At 42.6% G+C, this 13,458-nt stretch overlaps 1 protein-coding gene across 14 annotated transcripts in view; it reads right to left on the reverse strand.

The window, feature by feature from the left end:
* DLGAP1 (DLG associated protein 1) overlaps nt 1–13,458 on the reverse strand; it is an 858,632-nt gene that overhangs the window by 106,782 nt on the left and 738,392 nt on the right. For 7 of the 14 annotated variants that reach the window (XM_059040830.2, XM_067015962.1, XM_067015964.1 and 4 more), the window contains one exon: nt 4,056–4,085. The exons of the other annotated variants lie outside the window; for them this stretch is intronic. In XM_059040830.2, the coding sequence (XP_058896813.1) occupies nt 4,056–4,085 (30 nt within the window). The remainder of the gene's footprint in view (nt 1–4,055; nt 4,086–13,458) is intronic. 14 annotated transcript variants of the gene reach the window in all.

Here is a 13,458-nt window from a genome sequence, read left to right on the forward strand (position 1 = left end):
TAAATAAGTACTAAGGATGTTAAGTACAACATGATAAATATAATGAACACTGCTGTATGTTATATATGGAAGTTATTAAGAGAGTAAATCGTAAAAGTTCTCATCACAAGGAAAATGTTTTTTATTTTCTAACTGTATGAGATGATGGATGCTCATTAACTTACTGTGATGATCATTTCATAATGTACGTAAATCAAATCCTTACTCTCTCCACCTTAAGCTTATACAGTGCCGTATGTCAATTATATCTCAATAACACTGGAAGAAAAAAATTATCTAAATAAAATGAAGTGACAAGAAGAAAAAAGGAAAACAAAAGCTCCACAAGCCCAGCAGAGCTTTTGTTTATGAAATCGAAGCTGTTCATTGAGACACGGGATTCACAATCAAAATGTTACCTCCGGTGTTAACTGAAAACTCAGCCTCCCCTCCAAAGGGGCCATCGACAGTGGGGGCTTGGGTCACCATCTCGCCTCTTAGATTTCTTCCTAGAGGCTCATCTGTTCCCATTTTGAAAGACATGGAACTTTTCCAAAGAAGCCAAACTTCATTCCCTCATAGAGGCTTTCAGAAGAATTTGACATCGTTTTGAAATTTCGGATTGTCACCTACCTACAAGGGATAAACAAGTCGCCTTTGAGGCAAGTCTCCTCACAGAGTGCACCTGGTTATCAGTTGCAAAGCCCTGTCCTCAGCCTCCAGGCTTGCAGCCTCCCAGCACCAAGTGAGCTGGGAGTCGGATAAGGAGCTTCTGGCTGGGGCTGGACCCTCTCTCCCCCGCTCCCTCCCTGGAAAGATGCCTGCAGGATGTCAGGGCAATTCTAACTCAGGCATGACTCAGTGCTTCCATGACCTCCCTTCTCATTTTTCTTGGACAGGTTGGTACGTTGGTCCTACTTGTGGAAATATGTGCCTCTTCCTGCCTCAATTTCAAGAGGGAAAATACCTTTTAAGAGGAATATTTAGAAGATTCTGTCATCGAATTCTTGCTATTGCCCCAACTATCTCTCCTTTTCCCCAGTTAGCTGTCTGGATGTTTCTCTCACCCCAATTTTCTTTTCTTTTCTTTTTTTTTTTTGGCCGCGTGTCTTGTGGGATCTTAGTTCCCTGACTAGGGATCAAACCCAGGCCCTCGGCAGTGAGTGCAGAGTCCTAACCACTGCACAGCCAGGGAATTCCCCCCAATTTTCTGAGTTTGGGGTTATCAATCTGAAATTAGAGTCCAGAACTCATCAGTGTTATCAACAAAACTTTGCAGTTATGTCTTTCAAACCTAAAGTTTTTCCTGTTCAAATATTTTTTCTTCATCGCAAAAGAAAGTATTGATATGTGTTTCTCTTTCACCATAATTTTAAGTCTTTAAAATGTGAAAGGCCCATTTACTTTTAACCTTACCATTCCCGTGATATAAATAGCTTTTTCCTTTCTGCTGATTTTAGAAGCTTACATGAAGCTGCAAAATGCTGAAGGGGGCACCCCTGCTTCAGAAAAAGAGAACGGACCGACCTGCATAACAAAAATACTCAGTTGGAAGTAGCACATGGAATCTTTGTTGACGTTCTCTTATGATTTGACAATTGTTTTTCCTTAAAAAGAAGAGAAAAAGAAAAGGATAACCTACCTAAAACCTTAGTGCCATTTTCAGAGTTCTAGGATAATCCAGAACAGAAGTCATTTTTAAAGAAAAGGAAATAGGTTTCATTTCTGGCAGTGGATGCCCTCCACTGATTTGCATATTTCTTGCCTTCATAAGCTGTAGAAGCCGCCTTGAGTCCATTCCGCAGATGGAAAATAGCCAGTAAAGAGCTAAGCATTCACGAGCACCACCATCTGAGGTTTGATTTCCAATCGAGACAGCAGTGTCCAATGTACATCCCACAAAGCATGCTTGTCAAACGCTCCCCTTCCAGATGCACGGAGAGCGCATGCGTGGAACACCCCCTCCACTCAACAACGGCGCCCCGGGGGGCGCCCTGGACACACAGGTTCTAACACAGCTACAACACAGCATGCTCCCAAACCTTCAAGCTACTACAGCCCGCAGCCAAGAAGCTGCCCAAAAAGATGCTCAAGCAGCAGTCGAAATAGTCCTGACCTCTGGTACCCACGGCCACTCCCTGTGAGCCCCAGGAACTCCGAGTGATGAGGATATTCCTGAAAAAGCCCCAGGCAGTCATCCTGCTCCCTGCCCTTCTTTTTCCTCACTCTCCTTTTTCTCTGAAGACCATAAACCCGTTTGGGGGGTTCACATGCGACCAGGAGTAACCATAGTTACGAGCAAAATGATGACGGGGCCATTGTTCTAGCAGAACAATAGTGTTTAAATTATCTAATGTTCTCTTGGCTTTCTAACTTTTTAAAAAATGTGTTTTTCCATCCTTTTGTTGTAAGTGGAATACTGTGCTTAGGCCAAGCAGGCAATATTAAAAGCTCTGACTTCAAAGCCATTTCCTCGATAACACATCCAAACATCCCAGTGTGGACCCACTGGTATCTGGAATTCTACAGATAATTAACTGAAACACGGCTTGACTTGCCACTGGGAGTTTCCACAGGCAAAGTCATTCTCATGGTCCTGCTTGCTTTCGTTGCTGTGTCTTCTGTTTTGTTAGCCAGGGTGAGGTTTGCATCATCTCTCAATAAAATGCCGTGTTTCCGTGCAGAGGAACCTTGAATCCCTGCTTGGCCTTGCAGGGGCCTGACACAGGCACATGTGCCCTCCCTCGTTCCTCGAAGGACATCGTTTAGCTCCTCTCTTGACCCTGAAATGCCACTGCCTGCACCATCTCCTGGTCCCTTCCTTACTTGAGAGAGCAGCGCACTTTCTGCCATGAATGTCAGAATTATTGCCTTTTTAACGTGTTTTGCAAAATATGATGGTACTAAATCCACTAAAAGGACAGAGCCCCCCACTTCGGATGTGCCAGCCCCGTGGGGACATTCCCGAGTCCCTCTCTCATCTCCCAACCTACCAACTCCAGCCCACTCAGTCCCTTTGCTTGAGTCTAGCAGGTGGTCTCACCACTCCACCCCCCGTGGCATTTCCCCTCTCCCCACCTCCATGCATTGCCCATTCACGAAGCCACATCTCTTCTGAAATTTGATAACTCACCTTAAAGCCCACCACCTCTTCCAAGGAGCCTCCCCTGATTAAGTGGGGATGAAGAACCCTCCAAAGCATGACTGACAAATCCCCAATAGACGAGAACACACACACACACACACACCCCACAACAAATAGACACTCACGAAGAGAGAAAATGACACATTTCCTACTTGCAAAATGTAGGCTCCTCTGAGGGAAAGATGGTCAATTTTATACCAATAACTAGTTAAGTCATTTCAAACAATGAGATGTTTTTAACATCATTTTGGGGGTTACTCAGTGAAACACGGCTGTGTCTTCTCTCCCCCACCGACCCTCCTTTTTCTTTAAATCCCTCTTCATTTTCTTCTCAGTTTCTCGAATGCACAATTCCAGGGGACTGCCCAGTGTAGGTGACATGGGTGACACTCAAGGAAGCTGGTTCTTGCAATACCTCCTGGGTGGTACCTCGTGTTTGGAGACTGGCAAATGCCTTAACCACTTAATCTTCTCATCAGGAAGCTATAATGACTCCATGACTGCAGACATCCTGGGCAAACATGTCTGCTACATTGGGATAAGGGACCAAAACCCTCTAGAAAAGGTCCTACTGAAAGAAGAGGGGCAAGGTTCCTGACAAGACTCAAGGTCCAGCCTCAGATAAGGATGCTACAGAGGGAGGGGCTCTCTAAGGAGCACTAGGCCTGAGACCATCCATTCAGGGACAGAACCAAACACATTTGCTCTCATCAATGCTGCCTCTGGGGTCAGTGTTAAGGCCACTCATGGGGGCGCTGAGAAACGCGTGGTATAAAGGGACCAGGACGAGGAGAAACACAGATGGAATGGCGGTAGCTGGCAATTAGAACATGGCTTCAGACACCACGGCCACAGAAGCGGTGTAGCTACAAAGCCACGCGGTGCAACCTCGAAGCAAAACGTTATTGATTTTGTGGTTGTCAAAACGTACCTTCAACTGCAGAACTCAGTTTTATGACACCTTGAATAAAAACAAAAAGTGGCAGTTATAGAATGGATCCAAATCACCTTTGCCAGGCTTCTCACAATACATACATGCTTCAGATCTGGATTTTTTTTTTTTCCTGGCTTTTTGAGAATTCAAGTAAACAGATACCAACTTCAAAAATGAAGTAATTTTCAGTTGTTTATTAGACCTCATGAGTGTCTTCATCTCCCCACTAGTACCATCTGGGAGCGTTTTTCACTTAAATAAGGGATCTGACGTGTGTTTGGATGAAACAAAGGCCAAGTCTCAATAGTCTGAACGACTAGGTCTGTAGATAAATCATGCTGGATGGTGGATTGATAAAACTTCACTCAAAAAGACACCAAGGTCTCATTTTTCCTACTTAAATTGTGTTTTGAGATCATTTGATACGTGTTGGGACAGGATTTCTGTTGAAATACATAATAGGTGGTTAAAAAGCATGGTGTGATCTGGCAACTTCCTTTTCTGGGGTGATTGGACCTGAGGCCATTTCTGGTCTCCTGTGTTCGCTGTTTCCATCCCCTGCAGGTCAGTGGAGGGGCTGAGCTTGTCAAATTTTTCATGAAGCAAATAAACACTACCCTTGACTGGATATTCATGTGCCTTTTTGGTGAACTGAAAGGTGAAAAATACTAAACTAAATTAGACCTGGTCCAATAGTTTGATTTTGAAAGTTTTTTTTTATAAGTCATAATTATAAATAAACAATATTTCCCAAACCCTATGTGATAGTCATGATACCTTAGGCTGAAAAAAAAAAAAGTCTACAGTTTCATTGGGTTGAAATTCTGGTTCTCTTGCAAACAGGAAGAGTCTTAAATGAAAAATGGAAACAAAACCCTTTTTCATACTGGCAAACCGAACTGCTATCAGCTTGAACACACACTGATTTTAACAGATTATGTTCACAAAGAGACAAACTCGCTCTCCTTTATAACTTTCTGAAAAAAACTGCTTTTAAGTTACCAGTTGAATTTCATCTTTCCTGTGGAACCAGTAATGTCTGGTCAATGTTTAATAAGGGACTCTCCAGAGGAAAAAGTGTGCCTGTATTATGTGTATGTATTATGAGTTTTACCGATATAAATGATGTACACAAACTATACATAATAAAATATACCGTCTTCTTTATTGCAAGTTCCATATAGCCAATAGATTCTCACAGAATACTTTTGTTGATTTGGGCCAAACTCTTGTATTCATAGCCAGCAAATCAATCATGATTTGACAAAATCATGCACTGAATTTCATCCCAGTTTGCTCTTTTCCCAATAAATTCATTATCATTATCTTTTTTGTGATCTGCTGTTAAACTATTTTTCACTTTTGTATAAATTATTTTCATTAAATTAAAACTCTTTCAACATCAACACTATGTAAATACTCCCACTAAGGCCTATGTCGAGGTACCAGCTTTGATGTCACCGAATGTGGCTTTGGGAAGAGATGGGTAGTAGCAAAACCATCATGTAGTATTTCACCACACGCGGACAGGAGACATAAAAAACCCTAAGAGCGGGCTTCCCTGGTGGCGCAGTGGTTGAGAATCCGCCTGCCGATGCAGGGGACACGGGTTCGTGCCCCGGTCCGGGAAGATCCCACATGTCATGGAGCAGCTGGGCCCGTGAGCCATGGCCGCTGAGCCTGCGTGTCCAGAGCCTGTGCTCCGCAACGGGAGAGGCCACAACAGTGAGAGGCCCGCGTACCGCAAAACAACACAAAACCCCCAAGAGCATGGATAGTAAAATGTAGTCAAACGATTAGAAGTAAAGAGTTTTAGGTATTTATTACCTCTGTTTTTTAACATAATTATAATTGGAAGTTTGTCTAATTTGATTTGTAATAATGGCTATGTTTAATAATGGACTTAGAAAATTCCTGACAAGGTAACAATTGGCTCTTGCCAGCTGGTATGAACCAGGTCTGGCACACCATGGCCGTAACTGATGTTTCTTTCTACTCAGGCCCAGAGAAGAAAATCTTGACCTTCCAAATACTTTCTGAGATATTCACAAAAGGTGTTGTAATTTAACCAAACAAGCCAAATGTGAATAAGCTGAGCATTTACTATTATTTTGCCAGTAATTTCACAACCTCTTAAACCTGTCATATGCAAAAATATACTATACATAGGTCACCTTGGAAATAACAGTTATTGACCATCAACTAATAACACAAGCTAAACGGTTTTGGCATTCTTTTGGTCAGGCAACCATGCCAAGACGTATGAGTCATTGGCTTAGTAAGCAATGATCCTGTCTTTTTTAAACTGTGCAATCTTTATGCAGGAAACCAGGTCAGAATATTGATTTTTTTCCAGCCATATTTATTTTTGTGCACAACTATGGTGTCAGCAACTGTCACTCAAATGAAAGGACAACAGTGCGATCTAATCAGTGTGTAGAAACAGGCTTGATGCAAGTAAAGCAAGAAAGTCTAAAGAATTTCTTATGGGAGATGTGGGTTGTGGTGGATGGGAGCCCAGGAATGCATTTATAGAGTAAGGGATAAAAAGGTCCATTAAAAAACAAAGTTAGGACTTTAGAACTCTAATTGTAAACATTATTTTAACAAAAACATTAGTGATTTGTTACTCCATAGGTACTTCTCTTATTTTTTTAAACCCCAGATCAAGCTTTTCCCTATAGCAGGATAGGCTTTTATATTGCAAGGTTAACTATGTTATAGTGAAAATCTAGAATTGGCTAAATCTGGTTAGGTAGCTAATATGAACATTATACAAAAATTTATAGAATGAGAAGATATTTCCTTTATCTTAAAATAGAAATATTAAAAAAATATGAATATTTAAGAAATGATTGATGTTGGTGCTGAAAAGCTACATGTAGCACTGCTGACTTCTAGGACACACAGTAGACATTATCTGGTGACTGGCTGACATTGACATTGCCTGGAATTCAGGGTGAGCCAGAACACATACATATATGTATATATACACACAGTGGAGCCTACCCATTCCCTCTCCCCCATTTAAATCTTCATAGTCTACCTAAATGTTTTTTCCACCTAATGACTCACCTCAGTTGATCTAAAGTAATTCTTAGGAGAAAGGGTCAGGTTAAAATAATTCATGCTAAAGTGTGAATGACTAGGACTCACTAAAACCCTGCAATGACATCTCATTATTGTTAAAATACTTGTCACATTTTTAACCCTGGCCATTGAGGCCCTATGTGATGTATTCCTGCTTATTTTCTTATTTCTTCTCCTTCATTTCAGGTGACTTTCTCCCTCACTCAAATGCTTTAGCCACTTGTTTTTCTCTCTGTACTTTGCAGTGCTAATTCCTCTTTGTCCCCACTCCAGCCCTACTTGCTGCCCCCTCCGTCTTGAATGCTCTCCCCCAAACTGCTGGATCTTCCCACAGCTAGCTCTTTCTCTTCATTCAGCTTTTACTTCAAATGTCACTTTCTCGAAGAATCCTTCCTTGATTACTGTATTTAGAGCAGTCCCAGTAAGAATTCTCTGGCCCATCTCTCTCTTTTATTTTTTTTTCTATAGCAGTTATCACTACTTAAAAATTATCTCATTGATTTAGTATTTGGTTCTTTGTTTTGGGCTGTTCTTCCTCATTAGAACATAAGCAGAATGAGAACAGGAACCTGGTCTTTCTTGCTTGCTGCTGTAACTCCCTTGACCAGAACAGTGCCTGGCATACAGCACATACTTAATCAATATTTATCAAACGAATAAGTGATATTTCCCAAGTGTTTCCAGGTGTCTTAAAAGAAAATCTGATCAATCCCAGCAAGTGTAATTCAAACATGTTATCTCAATTGTGGATATCATTGAGCAGAATGCTAGATTTTATTCTGTTGACCACTGACTTTCTATTCAGAGGTCGGTCTTCATGGAGATTAGTGAACATTGATGTGTGGAGTGAATACACATAAATTACAGTAGAGATTAGGTTTCAGGATTATAATGTAAAAAGTCCCCAAGAAGTAAGTTTAGCAATGTTAGGTTTAGGGTTACGGTTAGGGTTAGGGTTAGATTTAGGGTTAGGGTTAGGTTTAGGGTTAGGGTTAGGGCTTTGGTTAGGGTTAGGGTTGGAAGCAAGATTATGCCCTAAGTGGACTTCAAGGAGTGTTAGCTAATTGATTTTATATCCAAATATCTCTAGAATCTGCAGTTTTCTTGCCTCTACTGTCATTACCCTAGGCCAAATTGCCATAGTAATGTTCACAGGAATCTGTATGATAAGATATGGATTGAGAAAGAGGAACTAAGAAAGCGCCCTTCTGTTTTTAATAACCTTCTTCCAGTGCATTCTTTTTTTTGGCCGTGCCTTGTGGCATGTGGGATCTCAGGTCCCCCGAACAGGGATTGAACCCTGTGCCCCCTGCATTGGAAGCACAGAGTCTTAACCACTGGACCATCAAGAAAGTCCCCCAGTGCATTCTTATACTGCAGTTGGAGTGATCTTTTCAAAAGGCAAGTCCAATTATGTGATATCCTCTCCCTTTAAAAATTCTTAAATGGCTTTTCATTACTTTTAAGATAAAAGCCTTTATTCAAAAGCCTTAACATGACTTGCAAAGCCCTACATGATGTCACCCATAGTGGAATAAAAATAGTCACAAATTCTTCCATACACCTCCCTTAGAGAGATGTGGGCTATGTCCCCTCTTCTTGAATCAGGGCCAACTCTGAGACTGCTTTGACCATTAAAGTACAGTGGAAGTGATGCTCTCCCAATGTCTGTGCCCAGACTTTATGAAACAGACAGCCTCTTTTTTTCTGTCTCTGGAAACCCTGACATACCAGGTTGGAAGTCCTAAGACTGCTGTGATAGACAGACCAGGTTTAGACATTCTGACAAACAACATCAGCTGAGGGAAGAAGCTAGAAGGCCTTGAGGAGACTGCTGGTGAAAGCTAGAAGGACAGGGAAAAATTTCCACCATCCTCCCAAACTGGGAGACTAGAGAAAAGGCAACTCTTCTGATGTAGAGACAGGATGCTTGGCAACGTTGTCACCTGTAGCAACATGGAAAATAAAAAAATACCTGATGAATTCATAGATTTTAGTAAGGAGATTTGCAGGTAGAATGCTTAAAGTGCCAGTTGGTTCTTTAAAAAAGTTGCATATGATAACGTATAAAGAAAGATGAGTTAAAAAAAGGAACTGTTCAGTTTTCAAGCAAAATTTAGAAGAAATATATAGAGCTAGTACTCGTTGGTTTAAAAAAAGATAAAACGGTTTCACATTCCTAGTTTTTTCAAAGGCAAGAGGCTCTCAACTTAGAAATTGACTGATGGTGGAGATCATCTCAAGGATGTGGCCGTAAGACCTTCTTTTCTGCCTTCAGAAAGACTTAAGTGTGCCTCAAGCTTCTAAAAGAGACAAAAATTCTTCTAAGAATCCTAAGGGTGTTTTCCCACGGTACCCTGACTCTGAGCCCAGGCCAAAGAAAGGATTGTCTTGAGGAGAATTGTGGATGTGTGTTTTGTCTAACAGAGTGAAGTCTAATAAGATTCATAGGAGGCCCACAAAGATTTCAAGAGGAGTGTATTAGTGTACACATTATCAGCTTGGATAAAAATGGGCAGAGGTAGTTCAAAGTGGAAGAGTCTTTAAAGCCCCCAAACATCTATGGGCAGGAAATAGGCTGAGAAGATTATTCAGTGGCAAATGCCATTTGTTATGTGCTAAGGACTAAATTGTGTTCCCCTCACCCCTTCCCCAAATTCATACGTGTTGAAGCCCTAACTAACCCCTAATGTGATGGCATTTGGAGATAGGGCCTTTGGCAGTTACTTAGGTCTAGATAAGGTCATGAGGGTGGGGCTCCCATGATGGGATTAGTGCCCTTGAAAGAAGAGGAAGAGAAATATATTGCTCTCCCTCTCCACATGTATGCACTGAGGAAAGGCCATGTGAGCACACAGCAAGGTGTCCGTTTACAAGACAGGAAGAGAGTCCTCACCAGATCCTGACCATGCTGGCACCCTGATTTCAGACTTCCAGGCTTCAGAAGTGTAAGAAATAAATATCTGTTGTTTAAGCCATCCAGTCTATGGTATTTTGTTATGGCAGCTCGAGCTAACTAAGACATTATGGAAACAGGATAACTTAGGAGGTATGACCAAGAGTTTTCAGGGTGGCAACCAGAACTGCAGAGAGTCAGGGAGCAGGACTGGGCCCTCCAAGTCAAGGAACTGGCAGTATGTGGATTTCAGAACTGCTACGGGCCAGTGATTGCTCTGTGCCTCCTGTTCCTCCACTCTTTGAATGAGAATGCTCACTGCACTGATCTCACCTCTGTATCATACGTCTATGCTGGGTTGGTATGTGTGTGTGTATGGTGGGGGTATTATACTTTTCATTTCAGTTCACAAGTCTTCGTATTGAGAGCAGCTGTACTAGAGAGCTATATCAAAGATGCCTTATCAGCACTTGACCCTTATTTATTTATTTATTTATTTATTTTTTTTTGCGGTATGCGGGCCTCTCACTGTTGTGGCCTCTCCCATTGCGGAGCACAGGCTCCGGACGCGCAGGCCCAGCGGCCATGGCTCACGGGCTTAGTTGCTCCGCGGCATGTGGGATCTTCCCGGACCAGGGCACGAACCCGTGTCTCCTGCATCGGCAGGCGGATTCTCAACCACTGCGCCACCAGGGAAGCCCTTGACCCTTATTTAGATGGTAAGAACCTGGACCTCAAACTTGAACTTAATGCCATAATAAGATGACTTTTCTGGATGGCTTTAGGAGTGAGTACATTTTGCCTACAGGGGAATGTAAATAGTTTGTGTCCAATGGTGAACCATGGCTGACTAAAGATAGCCACAAATTATTTGAAACTGTTCCCATTGAGAACAGTTGTTCCCCTTGACCTGGGTGGGCTCTATGACTGCTCTAACCAGTAGAATATGGTGAAAATGATGCTATCTTGGCCCGACCTTAATAGTGCCTGTCTCCCGGGCACTCTCTCTGGGAGCCCTGAGCTGCCCTGTAAGACGTCTTAAAGCTGCAGTGCTGGAGGGGCCACTTACAGGTGCTCTGTTCAACAGCCCCAGCTGAGCACACACCCCCCGACACTGAAACTAAGGTACCATGTGAATAATGCCATCCTGGATCTCCTAGATCAGCCTGACCTCCAGCTGAATATGCAACAGAAGAATCGTCCAGGTGAACTCTGTCTAAATTCGTGTCCCATAAGATCGTAAGGGGGCTTCCCTGGTGGCACAGTGGTTGAGAATCCGCCTGCTGATGCAGGGGACACGGGTTTGTGCCCCGGTCCGGGAAGATCCCACATGCCGCGGAGCGGCTGGGCCCGTGAGCCATGGCCACTGAGCCTGCACGTCCGGAGCCTGTGCTCCGCAACGGGAGAGGCCACAACAGTGAGAGGCCCGCGTACCGCAAAAAAAAAAAAAAAAAAAAAAAAAGATCGTAGGGTATACTAAAGCAGTTGTTTTTAAGCTCCTTTGCTATGTTTTGGAGTCATATGTTATGTAGCAACAGGTAACTGAAAGTGAGCCCAAATTCTCTGACCTTACCTGGCATCTCAGCCCTTAGCAATCGGTACTCCGGTCACACCACCCTTTAGGTCTCTGAATATTAACATGTGCCCTCTGTCACTCTAACTGATCTTCCAGCTCTTAGCTTATGAGGATTTTCTCAGGGAAGTTCTCCCTGACCCTCTAAATTAGTTCCTTTGTTACAGTAGCTTCTCCTGCAAGAACTGTGTTTCTTTCAGAGCAATTATCTCTGTGATTATTTCATGAATGCCAGCTTCCACTTCTAGATTGTGAGCAAGACACTTTGATCAACGATTTCCAGAGTCAAGTAGTGTGTCTGGACACTGTGCTGAATAAATAGTTAAGTAGATGAATGGAACTATTTGATGCAGCTGATAAGGACTCCCTCCTCACTGGAGAATCTAATAACTGTGTCACTATTCTTCTCTCTCACACATTGTGAACTTTTGGATTCAAAGTTGTTGTAACTGAGGAAAGACAATGTGACTTAATATCTGTCTGTGACAGCAGCTCAGCACAACTGAAGTTGCTGAAGTTTCTTTTGGTCACTGCTGTGCAGAGAAGAGGAAGCTGAAAATTGCTTCTCTGTGTGTGTGGGCACAGGAGAGCAGAGGAAAAAAAACTGTCCCTGTTCTCACATTTATGTCTTTGCTGGAAATTAGGGAGCTCTTCTGAGAATCTAAAGAAAGTTGTGGGTACTCAACTTTCTAAATGATTTCTAAATTTAAGTTTAGAAATAATTTACTAGATTGTGAGCTCTTTTCTGCCCTACCCCTTCATCCAAAACTGTGGCCGGAAAGAACTGCAGGAGGGCTGATGTCTGGGTAGATTCCATACAGTCCATTACCTCTGCTTCCAAGACTATTTTCTTAATAACTAATTTGCAGTCTACTGTTTTTTAAAAAATGTATTTCTGTACTTATTGAGTCTTGTTCATGTGGAAAATACATGGGTCCACTGGAAACTGTCTTTCTTAAAATTTTTCTGCTGTTTCCTTAAGTCCTTAGTCTATCATTTTTGTTGTATGTGAAATAAGGTCCCTATAAATGTCCTTAAAATGTCCATTTCATAATTTTAAAAGGATTTTCCTTTGCCTCGTTATAGTTCTCTTAACAGTAGTCTCCAAATGGGCCTATGTACAATATTAAAAAATTTTTTTTAAATTATTTTTTGGCCATGCTGCGCGGCTTGAGGTATTTTCTTTCCCCGACCAGGGATTGAACCCGGGTCCAAGGCAGTGAAAGCCCAAGTCTTAACCACTGGACCGGCAGGGAATTCCCTACAATATATTTTTTAAGAGGGTTTAGTAGGGCTCCAATCAGAGAACAGAAGACCTCCATTTATGCATAATATTCATAATATAATTTAAAAGAAAACACTCCCCAAATGGCAGGGTTACTATGTAGACCGGCATAACCCACATCCTTTGAGCGCGTTCACACACTCTGGGACGTTGTCTATTTCCATGGCTCTGATTTGTCCTCCCTCCCTAAGCGCACAATACCGTACTTGTCCCTTTTGAACGTGTAACAGATTAAAGAGCCGGGCAGGAGGCAGATGTAGACACACCTTTGATCTCTCATCCTTGGGGGTTAAGGGAGGGCACACACCTGGCGGCTGCTGAGCCGGAAACAGAACACAGGCCGGATTGGAATTACCTTCAAGGGAGCCGCAGCTCCGCCAAAGAGTCAGCTGGGTACGCTGCAAGGACGCGGAGGGAGGAGAGCCCACGATGGGCTGAGGACGCAATAGAGTCCCAGCCGTGTGAATTCGGGCTAGCTGGGGGCTGGTTAGATTTCTTAGGCAGAGTATGGGGAAGATCAGGCAGCTGTATTGAGAAAAAATTTGAAGAAATTCTT

The sequence above is a fragment of the Kogia breviceps genome, chromosome 15 (genome assembly GCF_026419965.1).
Source record: "Kogia breviceps isolate mKogBre1 chromosome 15, mKogBre1 haplotype 1, whole genome shotgun sequence".
NCBI lineage: Eukaryota > Metazoa > Chordata > Mammalia > Artiodactyla > Physeteridae > Kogia > Kogia breviceps.